Source organism: Drosophila ficusphila, unplaced genomic scaffold (assembly GCF_018152265.1).
Source record: "Drosophila ficusphila isolate 14025-0441.05 unplaced genomic scaffold, ASM1815226v1 contig_414, whole genome shotgun sequence".
Taxonomy (NCBI): domain Eukaryota; kingdom Metazoa; phylum Arthropoda; class Insecta; order Diptera; family Drosophilidae; genus Drosophila; species Drosophila ficusphila.
In genome coordinates this window covers 9,385,090-9,409,243 of record NW_025064328.1, presented here as the reverse complement: position 1 = coordinate 9,409,243, position 24,154 = coordinate 9,385,090, and the positions used below count along the sequence as shown (strand labels likewise).

Genomic DNA, 24,154 nt, shown 5'->3' with positions numbered 1-24,154 from the left:
TTGGATATTTTAATATGAAATAACAAATAAAATCATATTCCGTACAATGACACACAATTTTTCTAATGAATCTTTCCAAAATTATGTATTTATGCATTGTAATATCCAGTCAATTTGATTACAATTATTTAGTCCCCTATTTTATATATATTTCTTTTTTTATGAGCGGGAGTCCAAAAATTGAATATATATGTAAAGTAAAGTATATATGCAATGTTTACAATTTAGTTTACATCTATGAACAAAACTTACCAAGCTAAATAATTTCTTTGATAAAACTTTATTATCTAAGCCTAGCTTTGAAAATCATTTGTCGAAATATAAATGTAAATTGATTTATTTCAAAAGCCCCAAAACCCTTTAATTAATATCAAAATTAAGTCTAGCTATTTTTCATCCGCCACCACAGGTATCGAAGGTGGTGCCAACACTTTCGCGCTATTCGCGAAAGCACACTGTGCGCTTTCGATAGCACGACAGTGCCATTAATGCCACCACTAATACACAACTATAAAAGTCGTCGAATAGCAATAATAAATAGAAACAGTGATAGATTTGTGCATTTAATACCGTTCGTTAGTTGCGTTCCAATTGACTGAGGGTCCCAGTGAGTTATCGGCACTTGCAGCCCAAGCGGAAGCTGGTCGAAAAGGTGTTTAAACTTTGCGTGCGCATTTCGACACCTTTGTCAACGCTGATTCTTATTTGGTGGACCGACGACCAGAGCATACGCACACATACATAAACGCCAGCAGAAGTGTGTGGAAGGGGCAGACAAACAACGGTGCGATAACAACAACAATCGGCGGTGATCGCGGCGAGAAATGGAAATGGCCAACAACATGGTCGGCAATAACAGCAGTAGCAGCGGCGGCAGCAACAACACCTACGGGAACAGCTACAACAACACAACGGCGGCGGACAGCGGTCACAGTTCGTTGGGGGGCGGGGGCGGTAGTGGCGAGGCGGTGCGACTACGGGACGTTTGCAGCATGCTTAACGCTGGCGCCACCGGCTACCAAATTCCAACAGGTGGTTGTGCCTACGACCACATCATTGCCCTGATGCGAAACTTAGATCTCCAGGACGACGGGATTGTGTTGAACTCCAAGATCAAGACCATCGAGACAGACTACTGCAACATCGTGCGCGACGAGTCGATGCTGTGGTATGTGTTCCCATCCGAACTGTTCGCCCATTGATGATTAATAATATCATAAGTAGTGTGTATGTTCGGCACCTCTTTTCGCTTATAAATACCCGGCGAGGTTACAGTGCGGTGCATTAGCATAGGGCCAGCCAGAGACGACACTAGATATCTTGAAGCTCAATGAACCCAGTCTTCGATAACACAACTTGTTGCATGTTTATATTAAACTTAGCATGAGTAATTTATTTCATAAAAAAGTTTGCAAAACACTGATTCACAATACATGATCCCTTTTTTAGATAGCCCTTTCTTCAAAATTGAGAACCAAATAGATTCGTAGAGCCTCAGTAAAACGTTTTTGCAACCGAATTTAAAATTTACATATGTATTTTGCCCCCAAACAGCTAAATTGCCAATCAAAGTGCAGGAATTACCTTACCCTTAGCGTTTTCATAAATTCTTGTACAGCATACTTATTAAATGTTCTTAAAAAATTAAGTACTTCGAGCAAAAACAGACACGATTTCTCCTAACCATTTTTTCCAATATATGCATATAATTGTTTTTTAATCAAATTAATAGTTCGTACAAGTCCGTCCATGCAACATTTTTTATAAAGGCATATTTGTAAAATCTTTACGTATTTGAAACGCACTGTAGGTGTAAATATGTGCGCACAAGTTCGTTGTTTGCGACCAGGTTGTTTGGACGTCAGCGTGTCTTAAAAATTTACAGCTTTTCATACAAATAGAGAGAAATCGACGCCATCGAATCAGTTCAAAGTGAACATTTTTCCCTCTGACTCTCCCAGGCTCATGCTCGAGTTAATTGCTGAGCAAATAGTTCGCGGCTTGGGCTTATCAGATAATGCTGCTGTGTCTGCGAACCGATCGTATAAATTGTGTACAATAACATACCAACAGTTGGGGGCTAAATAATGGGGGCGGCAAAGCAAGTAGTAGTCACAACAATAACAATATTAAAAATAATATATTCAGTGGTTGTATTAATACTATAACCATGGACACTTACATGTATTTATAAAAAAAAAATTTCAGAATTTAGAATGTTCTAAAAATAGCAGAAGTGATGCAGTTGTTCCTTAATAAAAGTGTTAGTCATAAAACTAGAAACAAAAAAAAAACAAACAGTTCAAAACATATTCTTGTTTTGTTTTAATTTGTGATCAAAACTGTTTCTTCTCACTTTAAAATGTTTGTTAACTCTTTATATTTGGCATAAATCATTCGATTGATCAAGATTAATTAGTAATATGTTTTTTTCTGTTTTTATATGCAGCGAATCCATGGAGTACCTGAATGACAAGGCGCTCGGCGATGGCGACACGGCGCTGAAGTTCGCCCTGCTCTTCTCGTCGCGAAACTTCGACGCTCTGGCCATGAAGGAGACGAAGGTGCGCAGCGCAATGCTCAAGATCCTGGAAACAAACTTCCTCAACGCAGATACGTATCGCATGCACGACAAGAACCGCCTGTACAATTCAATCACACTGCTGGGCGAGTACTACCACAGGGTGCGGCTGGCGGATAATGCCCCGATCACCATTCTGGGTGAATCCCTGCTGGATCTGCTCACCCGTGAGTTGAACGACACTTCAGTGGTGCTGGGTACTCGGATAGCCCGCCTGGTGCTCTCACAGATCACGCTGAACGGTGAAATCATGCGAAAACGTCACAAGGCAGAGATCGATCTGCTGCTCTTCCACGTCCGCCGTCATTTGATCATGCAGCCCGCGCTGACCGCCAAAGTGAAGGCCATGCTGCTAATGGTGCTGGACCTCTTCTACAGTCACTTTAAGCACATTGGGCACGATCTGGAGGCCATGTACACAGATTTCTTGGTTGTGGAGGACGGCGAGGAGGATGGGGTAAACAACAATGGATCCGGCCCCCAGCATCCCGCTGAAGATGGCCGAGCGCATCAGCAGCAGCTACAGCATCAGCAGTCGGAGAACGGCAGCAGTGCCAACACCTCCGTCCAGGATCAGGATTCCTTCGAACCGCCGTCAACGACAAAGAAGTGGAGCGAGCAGGTGTGCGAAGACTCCTTCTGCGACATCGGCTATGGCGAGGCTGATCAAGGGAACGATAGGTATTCTGAGGCTGAAGGTAACACTTACCCAGCCAGCAACTCCATCGCACTTGGTCACCGACGTCGTGGATTCCAACCTCGCCAAGCACCTCGGCCTCTCAAGCATCAGTCACAGCCTCATCAGCAGCACCAACAGCCACCCAGCTTAGAGTATGTATTTTAATTTTTAGATTTATATTATTTTACTAGTTGAGTTGTTCACTGGTGAAAATACAATTGGATAAATATTACGTTTATACACACGTGACAGCGCCGGTTTTTGAACGGTATAATCAATCAAATTCATAAATCAGTAATTGCTGATAGGAATCTTTTAATGTGCTCATATTCAATAATACAAAATATAACTCAAAGCTCAATTGTGATTTATTTATAGGGAAATTTCCAAGATCGATTCAAGTCCTTTAAGTAAGTCAAGGAAAATCATTTAAAACAATGAGTTTAACACAATTTGTGATCTGTACTTTTAGTTTATATTTTTGCAATTTTTATTTAAGACAATTTACATAACACTTTTTATTTATTATCATTCCGGTTTCTATAATTTAATATGTTAGTTAGTTCTTGAGTTGATTTTGAGGATTTCAATGTTTTAAAGTTTAATGCTTTTTTTTTTTAATTTAATAGCCATTTTATCCCAGTTTACATTTGAATTGCATAAATTGCTAAATTTTGTTTTTAAAATAAACTGGTGAAAGCAAAATCAATTTACAATATTATTTCAGAAATCAATAGTTTTGTTTTTCAAATTTATTGAGAATTTGATAATTTTTTTTATGTGTCAACTTATAAAATGTCTTTATAATAATATTATTCATTGACAGCGCCAACTCCGACCAGTATCCATCCATGGCCAGCAGCGAGGACCGCGACGAGAGCAAGCCGCTGCCCAGCTGGCGGAAGACCCGCTTTAACCGCAACCATGACGGCGACCAGAGCAACGGACGGTCGCGCGACCAGCAGCGGAGGTACAGCGTGAGCCTCGACGATGATCATCACAGCGTGCGCAGCGAAGGAGGCGGCAACCTGCGACTTTACAGCATCCACGACCGGAGGAAACACTCGCAGGAGCGGATCGAGCGCAACATGACTGGCGGCGGCAACTACAATAGCATCGTCAACTCGAATTGGGATCAGCGCGATCGCGATGATCGCAGCGAGCGCTCTTACATCAGTAACTACGAGCGCGGAAACAACTACAAGAGGGGTGGTCGGTTTAACAACCGCAACACTTACGACAAGCCTCCGCGATTCCAAAAGCAACAACAGCAGCAGCAACAGATGCAGCAGCAACATCAGGGCGGCCACCAGAAAATACACAGTGATACCTGGCGTCGTTCGAACAACGCCATAAACAACGGCTACCAAGATGAAAACTGTGCATACAACTCCAACGGCCCCGAGTCAAATAGTCGCAGCTCCTCAAGGGCTCGCACTCTGCCAAGACCGCCAAAGTCTCAAATGGATAAGTCTGGCGGCTACCGGTATAACCAGAGTCCCACGCATGGAGGCGGCGGAGGTCCGAGATTTCCGCGCTACAGTAGCCAGAGCAGCTTGGCCAGCGAAGCGTCCAGCTCGTTTGACCGTCGTCAACAGACTTCACCGCAGCACCAACATCAGCGGCATCGCCACTTCACGCGCCGCTCCCAGCCGGACATCCATCAGCCGCAAAACGAGGACAACTGGCAGGATCGTGGTGGCCAGCGCCAGGAACAACCGCCCTCGGGAAAGGAGGAGAGCGAGTTGGTGCGAAATGCCCAGCAGACCACCAAGTACATGAACTATCTGTCTGCCCAGAAATGAAACAAGCCACTACATTGTTTTCAGGGCGTTAAAATACAATTGTAAACTAGTTAATATAGTTTAAAGAGAGTCATCCCTCAGCCACTTCCACATATACTAAAAATGTTTCTCAAGTCTGTTTAAATTTTTCTTGTTGTCTCCTAAATTGTTTGTCGTATATGTATCCTTTTGTATCCAATTAGACTGTTTTTTTTCAACTGAGCTCAAATGTCAAACCAAATCACCCGATTAAGCCCAATAGCAAACAAGATCAAACTCAAAACCAAGGCTCAATTAGCAAACAAACAATACAAACATGCATGCATTGCTCATAGGATCCGATCAATTTGTAAATACCAATTATATCTGTAAACGTCTTATGTAGTCATATACAAACACACCACATAAACACACCCACTCAAAACACAGTCATATCCTCATTTTTATATTTATATATACAAGCTGTTTAGAAACTAAGTACAAAGTCAATGAAACAACAAAAAAATCCTATTTCTATTGAAAAGTAAAGCCTGTTGGTTAAATGTTACAAGCATGTTGCGCATATAAATTTGTATTTTAGCTAAATATATACATATATATTAAATGTCATGTTACAGTGCAGATTCATCAGATTTATTAAGCAAATATACAAGCTAAACGTATTTTTAAAGAACATTTTGTGAGGCACTTTGTTGGAACAACAAAGCCAAGCCGGCGTGCAGGAAGATATATGAATTGTAGAATTATACGAAAAGTCTTATATAAATACTTAAACCCCTTTTGTTTAAGCATAATCATTATGTTCACAACATGCGTAGGTTCAAAACACTAATCAGAATATAAATAGAGCTAACACATTTTTAATACAAAAATATAACATACAGATGAAGAAATAATCACGGTTTTTTAAGATCTTTCAACTAAACGAGGAGTCACCACCAAGACCTCATAATCTGGAACATTTACTTCCAGTCCTCGGTGCGGTATATACAACACCCCATGGGATGGGTGTACTTTTCCCAAGCGTAAGACGTCCTCGTATACGGCGCGTCCCGTGTAGGTCACTTCTCCATCTTCAGTGTATCCGGTTTGAAGAGCGTCCAAAGAGTAGCTTCCCATCTTGCCTGGAACCCATTTATAACTGCAATCGGTCAGAACCAGGACTTCTAGCTCTGCAAAAAACTCAAACGCCTGACAGTCCCAGGAACTTTGAGCTCGTTTGTACTTTGCCGAGTAACTCGCTGGCAGCAAATCGTTGTACAAGTAGACCCGAGCCACATATGTGGGATTACCTTCATCGTCAAATCCACTTTTCACTGCGCCCTTCGGTAGCTTTTTGCCATTAAAATCCAGAGGAACCCATTGAATATTCATTGCGCCTGGCCCTTCTCCTTTTTCTTCCTTACTATCGGAAAAATTTAGATATAGACGTCGGATGCTATTTCTGTTACAGCTCGCTCGGCACTGTGGACAAGTCAGGGAGATGTTCAACCAGCGTGTAAGACAGGCCTTATGGAAAAGATGTCCACAGTTGGTGGAACAGATTATCACATCGTATTGACTGTAGAACTCACTGCATATAGCACACACAACCCCGCAAGATTGGGGTTTATTCCGGGATTTGGGTTCCATCAGAACACTTTTATTTTTATTAACTTAACTTTTAGAAACGAGGAGAAATATAGCGAAGGCGATACCTTGGTTGTTCAGCACCGAATGAAGACGATCTACGTAGGAGACGCATCCCGACTCTATTTTACCTACCTACCGATTTGGATTATTATCAAACTGACCCTTCTGCAAGCTTGTTGTTTTTGGGTGTTTATCAATCCTTTAGATAAGAATGGCATTGTCCACTGAAAGATAGCTATGTTTAAACAAAGAATATACATGATAAAAGTATATCAATAATTAGAAGTAAAATAGTTTTTGGATAAGACAAGTTTAATATTCAAAACTTTAAAAATCAAAATGTTCAGGTCTTTTCCTACCAGAGAAACACAAAAGTTCTGGGCAATATAAATATATAAAATATAAATAATAACAAGAGGGAGCGGTTAAGTCAAGTGCCTCGACTACCACATATACGAATTTAAAACGAAATTCACGGCGTATTTATTAATCTTTAAAACAATTTTCAAAACTTAAGCCAAATGAAATCAACAAAGCTCTCTTTTATTTTCTTGGTTTTTTTATTATCAGCATGTGGTTTACATTTCAAGCAAGAAACCTGAGAAACCTAAGTACTGGACATTACTGATAACTAAGCTTAGACAAAACATAGCTTGAAAGCTATCGTTTATGGATTTATGGATATAAAGGTGCTATTATTTTTCCCAAAACATAATAGACAAACATTTAACACAGAATTTTACACTTAAAGGACATAAGGCAAATAGAGATTTCTTAACGCTGTATCATCATTATCGGTCAGCCTGATCACGAGGTGTGACCACTAAAACCTCATAGGTGTTGATATTGACCTCCTGACCCCGATGCGGTATGTACATCACCTTGTGGCTGGGATGTACCTTTCCCAGCCGCATGATGCCTTCGTACGGGCCGCGTCCCATGAAGGTGGTTTCGCCGATTTCAGAGTACCCGGTGGGCAGAGCATCTTGCGGAACACTGCCGTGTTGTCCGGCCACCCACTTGTAATCACAGTCAGTCAGTACCAATAGCTCCACGTCGTCGGTGAGGGTGTAGGCCCGACAGGCATACGATCCGAAAGCCGCCTTCTTTAGTGGAACATAAACGGAGGGCAGGAGATCGTCTTTGAAGTATGCCCTGGCCACAAATGATGGATGTCCATCCTCATTGGTGCCGCACTGCACGGCTCCCTCAGGAGGGAGGTGGGCATCCCGTGGACCGTTCCTATCCAGATCCATGGGAATCCAATCGATCGGCTGCTTGGGCGCCTCAGTATCATCGAAGTCCGTGGCTTCGGCAAAGTTCAGGTACAAGCGGTGGACGCGATTCCGGTTGCAGATTGATCTGCACTGCGGGCAGGTTGAGGATCTGTTCAGCCAGCGAGTTAGACAATCCTTGTGGAAAACATGACCGCAGTGGGCGGTCGAGAATATAATGTTGTTCGCACGAAAAAACTCATTGCAAATAGCGCACAGAACGTTCAAAACAGGCGATGAGTCATTTTCAGGAGCAGGGGCTGCGCCTTCGACGGTGTTACTTTCCTGGTTGTCGCTCTCCATGTCAGTGTTCAAATTGTCACTGAGTTCTTTTGACTCAAGTTCTCAATTATACTACGAATTTATTTCACAATGAGGAAAAACGACTCATTTCAATGTGTATTGCAACAATAAAACCGATTGCAGTGGTGCCAACTCGGGCAATTTATTTAAGCGCCCATCTTAAAATGACCGTTAAAAAGCAATCTGCTTGTAAATGTTATGCACTATTTGCAGTTCGTAATCAGTAAATGATTAGTAAATATATGAAAAAGCAGTCCTGTATTTATTTATTTTTCACTCTTTAACGTTCTGGAAAAATTGATTTCTTTTTGATAAATTTTATCTATCGATAAGTAACATCAGGTACAGACGATATTCAATCGATCTGGCAACGCGGCGCGGTACGTGGCTTCGGGACACGGAAAACAATTTTTCAGGAAAAGCTAAACAAAATATGTTTAAATCGGTATAAAATCAAAAGGATATATGGGCAGACGTCCGACTGATCGAAGGAGCACAAAAGGCTACATGAACTGTAAGTGGACCGGACAATCCGCATTTGTTTTCCTGTGCTTTCCTATGTCCTTTCACTTTTAATTGCCAAGTTCAAGATACAAATACATGGGCCTATTCAGCTGATTAGTTCTGTTTCTGTTTATATGGTTACTCAATGGGCACTACTAAACTTTCCAAAGCCTCCCGCCGCTCCAATAAAGCCAAAGATTCGCGCATAATATGCAGACTTTTTGTTTGTTTTGGTTGGCCAAGTACATAAGTACATATGTTTGGCTCATACATACGCATACATACTTAAACCTGCGGTCTTTGTTTGCCGCCTATAAATAAATATCAAAAAATGCTTACTAACTAGAGCCATTTGTTGCTATTTACCTGCGTTTTGTATACGTCAACAAAGCGTTATTATATAAACAAATACAAATCGGCCATCAGCTGTTCTTAACCCTAGATAGACTTGTTTATGTCTAGTATAGCATTATTTACTTTAGCTTATTTTCCAAAACAACAAAATGTGTTTGAAAAGCTCTTGACAAACTAGGAACATCAAACTTGTTAAACTGCCAAAGTAATACAAGTTTTACTAATTTTGTGATTTTAAAAAGTTTTGTTAACATGTTGGCAAAATGAACTCATTGTAGGCTTATCAATAATATTTTGTGGAGCAATAACTTATTGCCAGCTATAAAATTTATTTCACCTTCAAACGAAATAGTTTAAAATGCTGTGTTTCCTTCCTTTATTTATATGATCTTCCGCGAAATACATAAAATATTGCATCACGCAAAGCTTGGGATTTTGTCCTTGTCAACAATTATTTGCAAATACGATCACTTGTCAAATTCCCAGAACTGATATCGGTCATTCAACTTTGAACACAGAGCTTGGGGAATGCGGGGTTATTCCGGAAACTCTTTCGTCGCTCTCTTTTTTTCGTCCTCTTCTTGGGGAACTCAAATAGAGCGAATATTGCATCATGCTAAGCTTGCAATTTCATCATCCAAACGGACGAGTATAAAAGCAGCGGCGCTGGCTTCTTCAATTTTATTTCATCATCGCGATGCAAGCAGTTAACACGCGCCAAAAGACGAAAGCACAACTTGGCCAAATGGGCGTAGGCTAGGTCGGGATTGACTTAATTGTTTGGGTTAAACCACGTCCTAATCGGATGCACTTGCTCTCTGATCCTTGCAGAACTCACCAAACATCAAGCATCACCATCAACCTGCACACTCACACACAGATTCCAATGATTCCAAGGATACAGTGAAGCAAGCGATAATTACCAGCACTATGAGTAACGTACAGAGTGCCCCCAATGGCGTGGCCGGGGGCGTGCCCGTGGGCGTGGGCGTGGGCATCAAGACGGCACGAAGCAACATCTTCAACGTGGATGGGCTTCCTCAGCAGATGGCCGCCATGAGTGTGGATTACTCCAGCATCCGGGGCAAGGATGTCCTCGTGCAGCCCAGCGACGAACAGATGGAGCTCCTGCAGAAGAGGCTAAAGGACCGCATTGCCGACAACTGCGGGGAGACCATCTACGAGATTGGCGTTGGCGAAGGTAGGTGCTCTTGTCAGGATTCTTAAACGTACAGCAATAACTGATCCATCTAAACTTTAGAAGAACGATAATTCACCCTTTAGAATTTCGTAGTTTGTGAAATTTTATTTTCTTTAATTAATTATCAACAAATATTTAAACAAAAAAATAAACCCATTTCTTAATAGATGGCAGCGACAATGGGCTGAATCCGGAGCAGTTTGAGGCTTCCGTGGCCACACTGCATCTTCTGGCTGCCAATATAGACGCAGACGTCGTCAAACTGCGTGAGCGGCGGGCAGAGAAGGGCCAATCGGCGCAGTTCCTTATCCGAAAGCACATCGAGACGACGGACTTTATGGAGATAAGGTAACTAAAGAGCTTGAATCCCAAGAAAGCTAACCTAACAATTTCCGTATTCCTCAGGGTGGCTGTCGTGGGCAATGTGGATGCGGGCAAGTCCACGCTACTGGGCGTGCTAACCCACGGGGAACTGGACAATGGTCGTGGCCATGCCCGACAACGTCTGTTCCGTCACAAACACGAAATCGAGAGCGGACGGACAAGCTCAGTAGGAAACGACATCCTCGGCTTTGATGGAGTGGGCAATGTGGTAAATAAGCCGGACCATGGCCACCTGGACTGGGTTAAAATTTGCGAAAACTCGGCGAAGGTAATAACCTTCATTGATCTGGCGGGACACGAGCGCTACCTGAAAACCACTGTCTTTGGCATGACGGGACATGCTCCAGATTTTGGCATGCTGATGGTGAGTTCCTTGGTAAAAGAATTGCAACGTGGTTTGACTTTGGACATCCTACCTCATAGATTGGCGCAAATGCTGGCATCATTGGAATGACCAAGGAGCATCTGGGGCTGGCCTTGGCGCTAGCCGTTCCCGTTTTCGTGGTGGTCACCAAGATCGACATGTGTCCAGCCAACGTGCTGCAGGACAACATGAAGCTTCTGTTCAAGATGCTCAAATCACAGGGTTGCCGAAAGGTGCCGGTGGTGGTGCGTTCCCACGACGATGTTGTCCTAAGCGCCACGAATTTCGTTAGCGAGCGTTTGTGCCCCATCTTCCAGGTGTCGAATGTGACCGGTGATAATCTGGAGCTGCTCAAGATGTTCCTCAACCTGTTGAGCACACGCATGGCTGGCTCCGAGAGTCTGCCGGCCGAGTTTCAAATCGACGATGTGTATTCTGTCCCAGGAGTCGGTACAGTAGTCTCCGGCACTTGCCTCCAGGGCACCATTCGGCTGAACGACTGCCTAATGCTTGGTCCCGACGCTGTGGGTGGATTCGTGCCCATTACCATCAAGAGCATCCACCGCAAGCGGATGAACGTGGCGCGCGTGCGTTGCGGCCAAACGGCGAGCTTTGCCCTGAAGAAGATTAAGCGCGCCTATCTGCGCAAAGGCATGGTGATGGTGTCGCAGGATCTCAAGCCGCAGGCCTGCTGGGAGTTCGAGGGTGAGATTCTAGTACTACACCACCCGACGACAATATCGGCACGCTACCAAGCGATGGTACATTGCGGCAGCATCCGTCAGACGGCCTCCATCATTCACATGTCGCGTGACTGTCTGCGAACGGGCGACAAGGCACATGTCAAGTTCCGGTTCATCAAACAGCCGGAGTACATTCGCGCCGGTCAGCGTCTGGTCTTCCGCGAGGGACGCACCAAGGCGGTGGGCAATATCCTTCGTCCGCTGCCCAATGCGGCCGCTTCTCCATATCGCCCCAAGCCCGCCAAGATGCAATCGCGTTCGCAGAACGGCGGCAGCAATGGCAGCAACAACCAGCATCGGCAGCAGGGGCAAGGAAGCTCCTCGGGAGCGGGCTGCAGCAAGGATGCGGGCGACGAGAAGCTGAATGGTGACAAGCGCGAGGGCGGCAGTCGACGGGGCGGCAAGCGGAAACGAAACAATCGGCCAAATCCCTCTGGCGGAGGAACGGGCCAGTCCAATGGGTCGGCCGCTCTGGGTCTGCCACTCGGCGAAATGCCCTCGTCGTCATCTGCAGAAGTAGCACCGGCTGGTCTCACCGAGTGAGGAGTGCCGCCTCCAAAATTTGTTCTAGTTGTGTAAGCTAAGATATTTTTGAAATCCTAAAAAGAACCGGAGGAATGTATTTTCATACTCTCCAGTCCAGACTCCTGATCTGAAGGGGCGTTCGCCTCCAATAAATGGTTCCGTGTCCCGTACTCGTCCACTGTAAATTGTGCGAAATGCCAAACCCAATTCGATATTCTTTTTATTCTATAGACTTAAGATCAATGATGTCACTGCTACTTGAATTTAATTATGCCTATTTTTTTTTCCCTTACATTAACGTGAGTTTATCTACCTTAATCTTGATTTCCTAAAGCTAATGATTTGAATACAATTTTTATTTAAACGTTAACATGAGTTTGATTTTGAAAAAGTTTATTTTGGGCTTGACTGCTTTGAATTTGTTAAACTGAATTCGAACGACTTCGTTTCTTCAAATAATTGGTTTAATGAAGTTACTATCACAGGAAATATAAACCGGAATAAAATTATTTCATATGTGAAACTTAAGAATTTTTTTTGTTTCCTAGATATAACACCAAAAAGGTACATTTTTCATGACATTGATTATACATTTACAGGCTTAACAAAAATATGTTTATAACTAATGGAAAAAGCTCAGTGAATGCATAAGTTAAGTAACATTTTGATTTATAAAATTTTGTTGTAAAATGGTGGTTTCAGAATGACAATCTGAATTCCTTTTTCCTTTGTTATTTAGAGTTAAGAACGCTTGTCTCTGGAATTTGCGAAGATTATATTGTTTCTCAATCCATTAAATAAAAGCAATTTTTGTCTGAAATATATGATTATATTAATCTTGCAAGACTCTTACCCTTATTCCGCTTGAAAAAATGTGAGCTTATCGAGTTTAATGTTCTGTCTTCAATGTTTATTCATCTGTGTTTGCTAAAGTTGACTAAAATTTATGTTGCCGCGTATATACAATCGCTTTAATCAAAGTTATTGACTGATCCCTAGTTTTTTTTCTTGCTGTTGAGGTCCTTTTTCACGCCCTCCAGTTCTTGCCGCACATTGTTCTTGAACATGTTGACGAAGGACCTGCAATTGAAAAGGATTTTTAGCTTGAGAACACCCTGCCTAGTTAAAGGCATACTTGAATCGCTCTGGCGTCATCTCGTGCAGTCCCTGCTCCCTGGCCAAGCTTTTGGTGCGGTACATCAGGGAAACCACCAACTGAGCAGCCCTTCTCATGGGATAACTGTCCGCCATGCGCTGGATGAGCTGCTCGTTGTTGGCCAGGTAGCGCATCAGCAGTCGCAGCACCATCTTGCCGGGTACTTTCGCTCCCTTATCCTGCCTAGAACTCTGTGTCCTTGTACTTCCGGATCAGCTGCTGCTTGAGTTTCAGCTGATTTCGAAGCAGTTCCAGTCGCTGTTGCTGCTCCTCCTTGTTGAAATCGATGCCAGGCAGCTGACGGATTTGCTCGCGGGCGGACTCAAATCGTTTCTGTAGCTCAAAAATCTACGGAAAGGAACCGCAAGTCAGGTGGGATAACTGGAAAGTTGCATTATGTAAGAACCCACCTTGTGGTTGCAATCCTGGGACTCGCGCAGCTTCACAGCGTTCTCAAGCGGATCCTTTTCAACGCTGCAAAACAGAAAGACTAGTTATATAAGGCTCTTACTTTAATGCGCACTTGTTTACGCATTTCGGCTATTTTCGGCAATGTCCAGTCAGGGGCATTAGCCTCGAAAACAAATTCGCATTGCCAACCCACCAGCGAACAATGTCGTAGATTATCGGCAGAATCTCAATGTCCAACTGGTCCACCGTCAACTGGCACTGACCGCCGATCCCGTTGGAGGTCTGGGTCTCCTGCGAAATGGCCGGCTCGAAGGGGGAGTTCGAAGTTTGGACCAGGCCGTCGGCTGTTAGGATGGGTTTTCTGTCCTCAATCTGGTTGTTTGGTGACAATTCCATCATAAAAAAGCCGAGTCGAATTTCCAGCAACAAAATCAGTGTGGCCTTACCAGGAACGCTCATTTATACCGAACACAGGTAATCACATAATTTCCCGCCACTAATAGCTATTTTATTATATTTAATATTTGTTTCGTTTTTTTTTTCTCAAAAATATAAACATAAAAAAAAAACTTTGGGTAACTACAATTATTACAATTATTTGGCGTATGTAGAATCTTTGTTTTAATTTTAAAAAACTTAAAACGTATATGCCGTAGTATTTTTGGTGAATGCCATGGTATTTTTCTAGAACTGGGAAGCATCGGCAGCAGTGTTATCGAAATCGTTCCACCAATCACATCTGTTATTGTTTACTACATGCAATTTGTTTACGTTTGCATTTTGTTTACGATGCTGAAGTAAGATTTTTAAACTTTTTTGGGAGTTGGGAAGTTATGCTTCAACCCACTTCAGAAAATTAATTATTTGGAAAGCGTTGCTACCAGCAAAAATGTATAAAACATTTTGAGTATGGAAGGGTGTCCACAGAAAAGCCCGTGTCTCTACTTTCTCTTGATGGCATTTCGCATCCTCAAGTAAATTAGCGCTGGTTAAAATTGCTCTGCCCAATCTGATTTTTTCTTTTCACAGCTGACCAGCAACGAAACCCTATGCTCTTCCTGTGGTGCGAAGCGCAACATACTTAATACCAGCAAACGGAGCTTCAAAACATTTGAAAATTCATGGGTTCTCGGTCGCTACAGATCGAGGATGCTCTGGAGCAACAGTTGAAGTTAAACAAAAGTGCCTTTACCCGTGATAATTCTCAGACTGTCAACGAGCAACTACATCACTATGCACGGATCAACGACGAACAGCAACGGCTGGGAAATAATGACTACAGTCAGAGCAGTAGCAACACTGCGGACAACGGTGTTTCCTTACCCATAGAGGACACAGAGGACTTTGACAGAGAAGATCCCAAAAACGAGTATTCAACGATGCATCGCAGTGATCTTGTTCAACGACGATTTGCTGATTTCTCGGAGGTTTCTCCAAAGGAATTTAGTGAAACAACCTCGGACGAATGGTACGCTAGTGCCTCGGATCAGGAAGAGACAACAGTGCCGGTCAATCCGTACAGCCGGGAAGCGGTTAATCCCGTGCTCGAGTGCGTCAACCAGATATTAATTCAACAGTCGATGGAGGAAGCTCCGAACTCAGTAGATACCGAGTGCAGTAAACGCAAGCGGGTACACTTTTCCACTAGAAATAACGTGGAGTATGTACCTCAGCCAGACGACGATGAGCATGTTGTTCAGCGGCAACAAATATTGTTGCATTACCAACCTATTGTCCCCGCTGTTGATGCCAGTCATTACGAGAGCATCGATAGCAACAAGTACGAGCCTATAGGGTCTGAGCGTGATTCAAATCTTTACGTGGATATGACAGCCAGTCTCACTGACTTAAGCCCAATCCACAAACCACCTCCCGCTCTGCCTCCGAAGCCAGCCAACTTGCTCAAGTTCAAGAAGTCATTTAATCAGTTGAAGGAGCCAATAAAAGACGAAAACGACTGCTCCACTTCCATAATTTCAGCTACTGAACCCGATTACTGTTCTATTTCCGACGTTGTCGTGAAAAGCGTTCCGTTGGCCTATGTTAATAAGAAACTTGTGCAGAAAGTTGAAGCTAATGAAATTGAGGAGATTTTGGCCGACATACCCAAGCTTCCCAATGTTGCGGCTATCATTGCGCCAAAGGAGTCTGCCTCCGACTATCTGATAATGACCCCCAAGACTGCACAGGCACCTCGGTCGCCCCAATTTCAATCGCAGAGCGATGAGAAATGTAAGCACGTACCAATTATACTGACCGAGATAAATAGGCGCATAAGTAAGCCCAACTTTTCGACCATGCCCAAAAGGCTGCCTAGCACCCCTCCGCCAAAAACGATGATGTGTCCGATAGCGGATTACTTGGACGACATGCCCATTCAAGCGGAATTCGATTGGTACAACCTGGACGTAGAATACGATCAAAGCCAGGGATCGAGTATTAACTTACCTGATGATGGTTTTCTAGAGAAGATCTGCAATGACAACGATGGTTTGATCAGTGCCGCCGACGAATACAACCTAGACGAGGAGTTTCAGCAGGAGCCCCCATTGATGGAGCAAAAATGATGAAATCCTCGATCCGTGCCGTAAAATTAGAAAATTATGTCCCTTTAGTTTTACATCATTGTTGATTCAACCGTAACTTCCATGGCCTTTTACTGAACTATGTTCTGGCAATAATAGATTATGTTCTATATTTAAAATTGTCCCCTACCGCTCATAAAACAATTAAAACTAACATTTTTAGCAATTAATTATGCCTTAAATATGTTTTATTTAACTCATTGTATTCATATCACGTATAACTTTCCGCGAAGCGTACCGTCCACTCGGTTAACATTAAACTTAAACAGTGAAAAACAGTTTTTCCAACCAATAAAGTCAAAATGAAAATAAAAATCGCTTAAATTTGTCACTCCTTACTTTTTTAACACATAAAAACCACTCCGCTCTTCTTATTCATTAATTCCCTGAAGATTCCCTTAGCCGAGGTATAATAAATTCTGAGCGTATTACGCAGATTAATAATATATGATTTAATTGAGCGGGGGAAGCATTGGAATAGAACTCTCTATACATTTCTAAGTTCAGCTCCACCAAATTTGTAAACCTCCGAATGCTACAAACTAGGGAGAAGAACAATTTAATGGAATGAGCATATTAATACAAAATATTTGTATAATGCTATATGTAAATACTTCCACTATATCATCTGATTGAAAAAACCTACTTACTCGAGGGGGGTTTTTGGGGTTCAAACAAAATAATAAACAAACCGTTGGTTGAAACCGTTGGTTTCTCTTCCTTAAAGTTCGATGACATTTTGTAAACGACCTTGTTTTTATTAATAAAATCTCTTATATTGACAGTAATATTTTTATTCAATTTGTTAAAGTGTTCGCTTACAAAAAGTATTATACTATCAGCAACTATCTTTACAAAAATAAAAGAAAAGCATAGATGCCGCATTCCAGTAAACATTTCCTAAAATCTCTAATATCTTTAAAAAGTCTTTTGCTTATCGGATACTGAAAAAATGTTAATACTTATGATGGAAAAATCAATATAAGTTGGTGGTTGGAAAAGATTATACATTAATTTTTACAGTCATTTTATAAATTTAAGTTTTAAGTGGAACTTAGCGAAAATCTTTCTTACTTCTTTCTAGTACCAAGGATAGTTTTTAAGGTTATATTCCACAGGCTCATCCAGACGAGGTTTAATTAACTTTTCGCTTGATGCGAACTTCAGCTTTAAAAGACAAAATCAAAAATCTAGGTGGTTTCTGTTATTTGTTAATAAGATCACTCACCCAGTGACAAAGCCACTTGAGTTTGAAATATTCGTCCATCACCAGTTCCAAAGGATCGTCCGTCGTGTACCCGTTTTTCTTTAAATCATTTATTAATCTGGTAACAAGGTCCAAGGTGAACTTGACCGCGTGTATCGGTGCCAGAAAGTATCGAAGTTTTCTGCATCCTTTAACCAGTTCAAGTAGTCCCTCGCCATCATAAGGCGTAGTTCCACGAAGGAAAAGCAATCTCTCCAGGGTTTCTCCCTGATTAATAATAGATTTGCGGACTAAAGACGCACTGGTAAAGGTTCTTATGTAATTAAATTGGATTACTTTAAGCTTGGGAAAAACAGGAAACTCCATTGAAATATCACAATGTACAATGTTCAAATCTTCCAAAGAATTTAATGTCGGGTTGACCTCGGGATCGTCGGATGCTATATCGATTCCTTTTACTTTGAGAAGTCGAAGCTTTTTGAGGGGGGCACAGATGGAGAATATATCAACTGGATCGGCGGGTGCAACCTTCGGATAAAACTCTCGAACTATTTCTAAATCCAGCTCCGTCAAATTTATGAACTTTTGTATGCAATGCACTTAGTAAAAATTAAAATGAACATAAATAATAAATATGATTATAAAATATACAAAACTACCTTTAATATACAGAAAAAAAATTAGTTAGTTGCAAATAAATTTTTTTTTTTAACTTAGATTTAGTAATTATCCAAATTACTTACGATCGTCAGAAGGAGTTTGTTTTATCCGCAGCTTTGTCAGATGAGGTAAGTCAGGCAGGTCCTCAAGTAACTTGATTTGATCTTCCGATGTCCTTGATCCTTTGAAGTGCAGATCAAGTGACTTGACTGAGTTTTTTTTGTCGCTTATGAAATTGGAAACATAATTCAAGCCTTCGACATCAAAACTTAAACTAATGTCTTTCAAGTTGTGACAATGCTGTAAAATCAAGTTGTCCAAGCTAAGATCATTAGTCTTATAAGCTGATCTTTTAATAAGATTCACATTGGATCCGCAAAGCGGCAGAATATATTCCCAGCAACTCATGCTTATTCCAGTGAGGTAATATATGTCTTTGAAGGCATTTCGACTGTGGTAAACAAATGCTTCCACAAAATATGGATGCGCTTGGGCCAAGTTCACCTTGTTGACTGTGTTTCCACAGTATCTGAATATGCGATCCAGAACTTCCAGCGGCAAATCGGTCATATTCCGCTGATTTTCCATCGCTGCACTTTCCCTCGAAGAGTGCAACGCAAACTGACGCAAAAAAGCTTTTTGTGCCTCATAAAAGCGAAACGGATAAAAAGAGTGGCAGTGAATATGGGAAGTGTTCTCAGCGCTCTTAGATTTTTGTGTTTAGTTTACTTCAATGCTTATATATTGAAATCCGATTTCCCTGATCTGATCGGTCTATAAAATATACTTCATTTAGTAACTTGGGATTATCTGGTAAATATATCGCGATGTTGGTTATGCATGGGAGATCCTAAAAGCTTCTCTTTTAAGAAAGAATTGAGAATTAAAAACTTTGGCAAAATTGAGCATATTGCAATTCTTATTTTAAAAGAGAAAATAGATTATGCCTTATGCTTCTCTTTCTTTAGAGTTCGATGACATTCTATAACAGACCTTGTTTTTATTTATTTAAACCTTTAAATGCACAATAATTTGTATACTACATACTTATATTTGTTATAGTGTTCGCTTGTGTTGATACCGTCAATTTATAAATTTATGTTTTAAGTGCAACTTAGCATAAATTTAACTTCTCTCTACTTTTTTATTACCAATAGGGGCTTTTTAGTTTATATTCCTCAGGCCCACTCAGACGAGGATTAATTAACTTTTCATTTGATGTGAACTTCATCTGTAAAAGACAAGAATCAAATTAGTTTGTTGGACTTGTAATTTGTTAATAAGATTACTCACCCAGTGACAAAGCCACTTGAGTTTGAAATACTCGTCCATCACCAGTTCCAAAGGATCGTCTGGCGTGAACCCGTTTTCCCCTAAAGCAGTAACCAATCTTTTAACAAGGTCCAAGTGGAACTTAACCTCGTGTATTGGAGCCAGAAAGTATCGAAGTTTTCTGCATCCTTTAACCAGTTCAAGTAGTCCCTCGCCATCATAAGGCGTAGTTCCAGAAATGAAAAGCAATCTCTCCAGGGTTTCTCCCTGATTAATAATAGATCTGCGGACTGAAGACGCACTGGTAATGGTTCCTATATAATTAAATTTGATTACTTTAAGCTTGGGAAAAACGGGAAACTCCATTGAAATATCACAATGAACAATGTTCAAATCTTCCAAAGAATTTAATGTCGGATTGAACTCAGGATCGTCAGATGCTATATCAATTCCTATTACTTTGAGAAGTCGAAGCTTTTTGAGGGGGGCACAGATGGAGAATATATCAACTGGATCGGCGGGTCCAGCCTTCGGATAAAACTCTCGAACTATTTCTAAATCCAGCTCCGTCAAATTTATGAACTTTTGTATGCAATGCACTTAGTAAAAATGAAAATGAACATAATTAATAAATATGATTATAAAATATACAAAACTACCTTTAATATACAGAAAAAAAATTAGTTAGTTGCAAATAAATTTTTTTTTTTAACTTAGATTTAGTAATTATCCAAATTACTTACGATCGTCAGAAGGAGTTTGTTTTATCCGCAGCTTTGTCAGATGAGGTAAGTCAGGCAGGTCCTCAAGTAACTTGATTTGATCTTCCGATGTCCTTGATCCGTGGAAGTACAGATCAAGTGTCTTGACTGAGTTTTTTTTGTCGCTTATGAAATTGGAAACATAGCTCAAGCCTTCGACATCAAATTTGAAACTAATGTCTTTCAAGTTGTGACAATGCTGTAAAATCAAGTTGTCCAAGCTAAGATCATTGGTCTTATACGCTGTTCTTTTAATGAGATTCACATTGGATCCGCAAAGCGGCAGAATAAATTCCCAGCAACTCATGCTTATTCCAGTGAAGTAATATATGTCTTTGAAGGCATTTCGACTGTGGTAAACAAATGCTTCCACAAAATATGGATGCGCTTGGGCCAAGTTCACCTTGTTGACTGTGTTTCCACAGTATCTGAATATACGATTCAGCACTTCCAGCGGCAAATCGGTTATATTCCGCCGATTTTCCATCGCTGCACTTTCCCTCGAAGAGTGCAGCGCGAACTGACGCAAAAAAGCTTTTTGGTCCGAACAAAAGCGAAGCGGATAAAGAGAGCGCGAGTGGCTGAGAAAATATGTGTCCGCTCTCAGAGCTGGAATTGAGCCTAATACTAATTCTGGTGGTTATTTGTAGATTAGCATAAGTTTGCATTCTTCCCGATAAGTTTGGGCATTGCATTTATTTGTTGATTCCGATGTAAAAATAAATCAGTTTGAGGAATTAAAGCTACTATCGGTTGCAAAACGCGTTTCCATTGCATCAGATTTTAAGTTCGACTGAGAAAATCATTCAGTGATTGAAAAAATATTGCAATCAAGTTCTCAAGTTAAGAGAGAATCAAGAGTAGACGTAGATATCTGAAGCAGTGATGCCAAAATTTTTTCGAAAAAAAAGGACAGATTGAGAAAAAAAACGGGAAAAATGGGATGAAAATATTATAAAAAGGATAGAAAAAAGGACAAAAAGTTTGTTTACAGTAATTTTATTTTTTATTATTAAAATAATAGTTTTAAGGCATCTTCGATTATTTTTCCTTCGTCATTATTGCTGTCCTCATAAGTAGGCATGGAGCCAATTAATTGGAGAGACTTTTCAGGCAAGTTATAATTATGACAACATAATTTATGACGACGCAATCCAAATCTCAAGAAAGAACACATGTACATGTATTTATAAGCGGTAAGCTTTTGAAAAAATATATATATTTACCTGAGTGCCAAAATGGCATTTAATGAATCTACCTCTAAACGGTTCCTAATTTTGGTTTTCACCAAGTTTACTTGGCTAAAAACTCTCTACCTCAGCATTTGACCATGGCAATGAAAGCAGACAGAGAGGTCCTCATAGGGGTTGTTGCCAGCAGAATCCCGATACCTCTTCACTTCTGACCAAAATGTTGAAGTATTTTCAATATTTTCCCAATTTATTAGGTGAATTTTGGAATATTGTGAAATTATTTTGCTTTTAATCTCAGAATTTATTAAAAATATATGTAAAATATGCAGAATTGAGCCTTTTTGAAAGCAAATAATATTAGATTTAATAAAAAGGACAGATTTCCGGATGAAAAATCTAAAAAAGGACAGATTTCAGGTATGCGGATGATTTTCAATTTCTTCCGGATGAAACGTTAAAAACAGGACAGATCTGTCCGGAAAAAGGACAAATTGGCATCACTGATCTGAAGTACTTTTCTTACTCTTGGGGTGACGACATTTTAATGTATTGTCTGTAATCACACAACATATTTATACGCTTTCAGAGCAAGGGTATATCGGATAGCTCCCATACGAGAGATGACGTTTTTGTTCAGATGACGTTTTCTAACTGCTAATAACGGAAATGAAATTAGAACACCGTTGTTTTCCATCAGACAAGCAGGATTTTTTGAATTATAGAGTTTTCTAACGACTCTTGAATCACGAATTAAATTTCATCAAAATCGGACGACTATATCACATAGCTGTCATACGGAAAATATGAAAAATTGATAGAAAAATCGTCATAGCTTCTATGTAATATAGCCTTTATATATTTTGTTCGACATATGTACATATTTGATGACTGCAAGGGTATATAAGCTTCGGCTTGAAGTTAGCTTCCTTTCTTGTTTTATTTGTAAGTTTGTTCATATATTTGATTAAGCTTAATAAAAAGTTAAATTAAGCATATAGCTAAAGAGCAATGAGAATTAGTACAAGATTATAAATATAAGAAATATGTATGTATTTGATAAGTTTCTATACATTATAGTTGCCTTAACACAAGATAAACAATTGGACAAGCTGTAATTAAAACGGTTATATCATATTTAATAAAATATGTAATTTGGATTTGAACATTTTATGATGTTCGATAAATTGGGCCAAATTATATTGTTTTTTTATTAACAACATATCGAAAGACCTGTACTAACAATCATCAACAGCATATCTAAAGACCTGCACTAACAATTTGAAAGGTAGAAAAGAGTTCTCTGCTGGGGGAATGGAACGGAATTCCAAGGATTCTAGGGGGGTGGCAGCAGGGGGGACTTCTGCGGGGGAGGGACCGACTTGCTGCAGGAGACGAACTGCTTGCTCGGCTGCACGCAGCTGTTGTCGCGATCGTAGATGCCGAGGAAGGTGCGGCAGTTGGAGCAGTAGAGGTACTCCCGGTTGTCCGAGGACATCAGGCAGGGCAGGAAGCAGAGTGGCCAGCAGGAGGCCCAGCAGCCGGAGTCCTCGATCTCCGAAACGGCCTTGATCAGCGGACGCCGACTGCATCCGCAGCAGGGACAAAAGAGACGTCCCTCCGCGGGAGACCAGCGCTCCATGGAGGCACGATAACGGTACCTCCGCTGCTCGGTCGTCTTGTCCGAGGGAGTTGGACAGGGACAGGGACAGGGACTCTCGGACTTGGAGGACGCTCCACTGCAACCCGTTGACGATGCCTTTTTGTCCACTAACTTTGCGTCGCCGGATCCAGCACTTCGGCTGGAAATATTCTTCTTGGCCATATCTTTCCATATAAAATAATACAAATTGAATAAGTTTAATTGTTCCTTAATGGACCAACTCACATTTCTCCGCCTCTTCGGCCATTTGGGTCTCCGAAAGGCCGGTCATCTTGCCGATTCTTGAGAGGCGCTCCTCGCTGATTCCATGATCCGCGGCCAGCTTGTGCAGATTCTTGATCTTATCGGTGGTCACTGCGTAGATCTCCGGGTGATCCTTCTCGATGTGGCGCACCAGTTCGCCGGTATCGTATCGGGAACACTGGACAACCTTCATGCAGTGCAGACAGCGCAGGGATTGCATATCGCCAGGCGGTGTGTTTGGGTTGAACATGGCTTTGTCCTACTTCAGTTTTTATAATTGTTAACTGGGAAAATATATACGAAAATATAACGAAACACTTTTGACTTCGACAAAATGCCGGTCAATTACAGCCTGCTTGGGGAAATATGAGCGACATATGAAGGATTTTTAATAACAAATTGTATTTTTATTTCTTTAATATTTAAAGTTTTTAAAATTGATAAAGTGACAAAAAGGCGACAACAACCTCTCGAAATTAATCACTTTCCTAACCAGTTTTTCCGCCGAAGTCGTTGAATGAAAACTGCTTACTCACCTCTTTGCCATAAAGCGAAAACCAACATCATCAGCCCGAACACATTAGGATTTATTTTATGCAGATGTGTGAACTGAAAAACCCTCGACATCAATCAGCCTAAGCTATGTGGAAGGGCCTGCCTTTAATAAAGCAAAGACCA

At 41.2% G+C, this 24,154-nt stretch overlaps 10 protein-coding genes across 15 annotated transcripts; 3 read left to right on the top strand and 7 right to left on the bottom strand.

Moving 5' to 3' along the window:
* The first annotated feature begins 467 nt into the window (after positions 1-467).
* Positions 468-5,940, top strand: LOC108090517 (transcription factor mef2A). Its single transcript, XM_017189236.2, has 3 exons — positions 468-1,168; positions 2,450-3,412; positions 4,087-5,940. Exons 1-3 carry the CDS (start codon positions 825-827, stop codon positions 5,063-5,065), a joined length of 2,286 nt encoding a protein of 761 aa, XP_017044725.1. The 5' UTR covers positions 468-824; the 3' UTR covers positions 5,066-5,940.
* Positions 5,934-6,776, bottom strand: LOC122320110. The gene has a single exon (XM_043208247.1). The coding sequence runs from the start codon at positions 6,674-6,676 to the stop codon at positions 5,951-5,953; it is 726 nt and encodes a 241-aa protein (XP_043064182.1). The 5' UTR covers positions 6,677-6,776; the 3' UTR covers positions 5,934-5,950.
* Positions 6,777-7,215: 439 nt separating this feature from the next.
* Positions 7,216-8,504, bottom strand: LOC108090458. The gene has a single exon (XM_017189150.2). It carries the CDS (start codon positions 8,251-8,253, stop codon positions 7,468-7,470), a length of 786 nt encoding a protein of 261 aa, XP_017044639.1. The 5' UTR covers positions 8,254-8,504; the 3' UTR covers positions 7,216-7,467.
* Positions 8,505-8,608: 104 nt separating this feature from the next.
* Positions 8,609-12,535, top strand: LOC108090456 (GTP-binding protein 1). 2 transcript variants are annotated; one of them, XM_017189148.2, is made up of 5 exons: positions 8,609-8,767; positions 9,943-10,312; positions 10,480-10,660; positions 10,718-11,060; positions 11,120-12,535. In XM_017189148.2, exons 2-5 carry the CDS (start codon positions 10,042-10,044, stop codon positions 12,344-12,346), a joined length of 2,022 nt encoding a protein of 673 aa, XP_017044637.1. In that variant the 5' UTR covers positions 8,609-8,767; positions 9,943-10,041; the 3' UTR covers positions 12,347-12,535. The 2 variants fall into 2 exon arrangements, with proteins under 2 accessions (XP_017044637.1, XP_017044638.1); XM_017189149.2 differs by lacking the exon at positions 8,609-8,767 and adding an exon at positions 9,762-9,871.
* Positions 12,536-13,216: 681 nt separating this feature from the next.
* Positions 13,217-13,636, bottom strand: LOC108090460 (protein NCBP2AS2 homolog). The gene is made up of 2 exons (XM_017189152.2): positions 13,464-13,636; positions 13,217-13,408 (listed from the first exon to the last, which is right to left on the bottom strand). The coding sequence occupies exons 1-2, from the start codon at positions 13,634-13,636 to the stop codon at positions 13,324-13,326; spliced, it is 258 nt and encodes an 85-aa protein (XP_017044641.2). The 3' UTR covers positions 13,217-13,323.
* A 31-nt stretch (positions 13,637-13,667) lies between these two features.
* Positions 13,668-14,336, bottom strand: LOC108090459 (mediator of RNA polymerase II transcription subunit 9). The gene is made up of 3 exons (XM_017189151.2): positions 14,089-14,336; positions 13,895-13,958; positions 13,668-13,832 (listed from the first exon to the last, which is right to left on the bottom strand). The coding sequence occupies exons 1-3, from the start codon at positions 14,292-14,294 to the stop codon at positions 13,668-13,670; spliced, it is 435 nt and encodes a 144-aa protein (XP_017044640.1). The 5' UTR covers positions 14,295-14,336.
* Positions 14,337-14,611: 275 nt separating this feature from the next.
* Positions 14,612-16,804, top strand: LOC108090544. 2 transcript variants are annotated; one of them, XM_017189280.1, is made up of 2 exons: positions 14,612-14,692; positions 14,925-16,804. In XM_017189280.1, the coding sequence occupies exon 2, from the start codon at positions 15,017-15,019 to the stop codon at positions 16,460-16,462; it is 1,446 nt and encodes a 481-aa protein (XP_017044769.1). In that variant the 5' UTR covers positions 14,612-14,692; positions 14,925-15,016; the 3' UTR covers positions 16,463-16,804. The 2 variants fall into 2 exon arrangements, with proteins under 2 accessions (XP_017044769.1, XP_017044768.1); XM_017189279.1 differs by having other exon boundaries at positions 14,618-14,869.
* Positions 16,805-16,963: 159 nt separating this feature from the next.
* On the bottom strand, positions 16,964-19,032 carry LOC108090547. Its single transcript, XM_017189285.2, has 3 exons — positions 18,431-19,032; positions 17,709-18,286; positions 16,964-17,647 (listed from the first exon to the last, which is right to left on the bottom strand). Exons 1-3 carry the CDS (start codon positions 18,933-18,935, stop codon positions 17,561-17,563), a joined length of 1,170 nt encoding a protein of 389 aa, XP_017044774.1. The 5' UTR covers positions 18,936-19,032; the 3' UTR covers positions 16,964-17,560.
* A 290-nt stretch (positions 19,033-19,322) lies between these two features.
* LOC108090546 lies at positions 19,323-20,888 on the bottom strand. Of its 4 annotated transcripts, none has more exons than XM_017189282.1 (4): positions 20,784-20,888; positions 20,363-20,579; positions 19,641-20,218; positions 19,323-19,578 (listed from the first exon to the last, which is right to left on the bottom strand). In XM_017189282.1, exons 1-4 carry the CDS (start codon positions 20,865-20,867, stop codon positions 19,495-19,497), a joined length of 963 nt encoding a protein of 320 aa, XP_017044771.1. In that variant the 5' UTR covers positions 20,868-20,888; the 3' UTR covers positions 19,323-19,494. The 4 variants fall into 4 exon arrangements, 3 of the variants coding, with proteins under 3 accessions (XP_017044771.1, XP_017044770.1, XP_017044772.1); XR_001771352.2 differs by having other exon boundaries at positions 19,470-19,578; positions 19,641-19,909; positions 19,956-20,218; positions 20,363-20,888; XM_017189281.1 differs by having other exon boundaries at positions 20,363-20,888.
* Positions 20,889-22,688: 1,800 nt separating this feature from the next.
* On the bottom strand, positions 22,689-23,831 carry LOC108090287. Its single transcript, XM_017188898.2, has 2 exons — positions 23,459-23,831; positions 22,689-23,397 (listed from the first exon to the last, which is right to left on the bottom strand). Exons 1-2 carry the CDS (start codon positions 23,724-23,726, stop codon positions 22,907-22,909), a joined length of 759 nt encoding a protein of 252 aa, XP_017044387.1. The 5' UTR covers positions 23,727-23,831; the 3' UTR covers positions 22,689-22,906.
* Between the last annotated feature and the right edge of the window lie 323 nt (positions 23,832-24,154).

Bases quoted from the DNA above. Each gene is read 5' to 3' on its own strand.
- LOC108090517 (XM_017189236.2), top strand. From the start codon at position 825: ATGGAAATGGCCAACAACATGGTCGGCAATAACAGCAGTAGCAGCGGC. The intron at 1,169-2,449 runs GTATGTGTTCCC...TTTTATATGCAG, and splicing joins CGCGACGAGTCGATGCTGTG to CGAATCCATGGAGTACCTGA. The intron at 3,413-4,086 runs GTATGTATTTTA...ATTCATTGACAG, and splicing joins CAACAGCCACCCAGCTTAGA to CGCCAACTCCGACCAGTATC.
- LOC122320110 (XM_043208247.1), bottom strand. From the start codon at position 6,676: ATGGAACCCAAATCCCGGAATAAACCCCAATCTTGCGGGGTTGTGTGT.
- LOC108090458 (XM_017189150.2), bottom strand. From the start codon at position 8,253: ATGGAGAGCGACAACCAGGAAAGTAACACCGTCGAAGGCGCAGCCCCT.
- LOC108090456 (XM_017189148.2), top strand. From the start codon at position 10,042: ATGAGTAACGTACAGAGTGCCCCCAATGGCGTGGCCGGGGGCGTGCCC. The intron at 10,313-10,479 runs GTAGGTGCTCTT...ATTTCTTAATAG, and splicing joins CGAGATTGGCGTTGGCGAAG to ATGGCAGCGACAATGGGCTG. The intron at 11,061-11,119 runs GTGAGTTCCTTG...CCTACCTCATAG, and splicing joins CAGATTTTGGCATGCTGATG to ATTGGCGCAAATGCTGGCAT.
- LOC108090460 (XM_017189152.2), bottom strand. From the start codon at position 13,636: ATGGTGCTGCGACTGCTGATGCGCTACCTGGCCAACAACGAGCAGCTC. The intron at 13,409-13,463 runs GTATGCCTTTAA...TTTCAATTGCAG, and splicing joins ATGACGCCAGAGCGATTCAA to GTCCTTCGTCAACATGTTCA.
- LOC108090459 (XM_017189151.2), bottom strand. From the start codon at position 14,294: ATGATGGAATTGTCACCAAACAACCAGATTGAGGACAGAAAACCCATC. The intron at 13,959-14,088 runs GTGGGTTGGCAA...TCTGTTTTGCAG, and splicing joins ATCTACGACATTGTTCGCTG to CGTTGAAAAGGATCCGCTTG. The intron at 13,833-13,894 runs GTGGGTTCTTAC...TCCTTTCCGTAG, and splicing joins CCCAGGATTGCAACCACAAG to ATTTTTGAGCTACAGAAACG.
- LOC108090544 (XM_017189280.1), top strand. From the start codon at position 15,017: ATGGGTTCTCGGTCGCTACAGATCGAGGATGCTCTGGAGCAACAGTTG.
- LOC108090547 (XM_017189285.2), bottom strand. From the start codon at position 18,935: ATGGAAAATCAGCGGAATATGACCGATTTGCCGCTGGAAGTTCTGGAT. The intron at 18,287-18,430 runs GTAAGTAATTTG...ATTTTTACTAAG, and splicing joins ACAAACTCCTTCTGACGATC to TGCATTGCATACAAAAGTTC. The intron at 17,648-17,708 runs GTGAGTGATCTT...TGTCTTTTAAAG, and splicing joins TCAAGTGGCTTTGTCACTGG to CTGAAGTTCGCATCAAGCGA.
- LOC108090546 (XM_017189281.1), bottom strand. From the start codon at position 20,867: ATGGAAAATCGGCGGAATATAACCGATTTGCCGCTGGAAGTGCTGAAT. The intron at 20,219-20,362 runs GTAAGTAATTTG...ATTTTTACTAAG, and splicing joins ACAAACTCCTTCTGACGATC to TGCATTGCATACAAAAGTTC. The intron at 19,579-19,640 runs GTGAGTAATCTT...TGTCTTTTACAG, and splicing joins TCAAGTGGCTTTGTCACTGG to ATGAAGTTCACATCAAATGA.
- LOC108090287 (XM_017188898.2), bottom strand. From the start codon at position 23,726: ATGTTCAACCCAAACACACCGCCTGGCGATATGCAATCCCTGCGCTGT. The intron at 23,398-23,458 runs GTGAGTTGGTCC...TTATATGGAAAG, and splicing joins GGCCGAAGAGGCGGAGAAAT to ATATGGCCAAGAAGAATATT.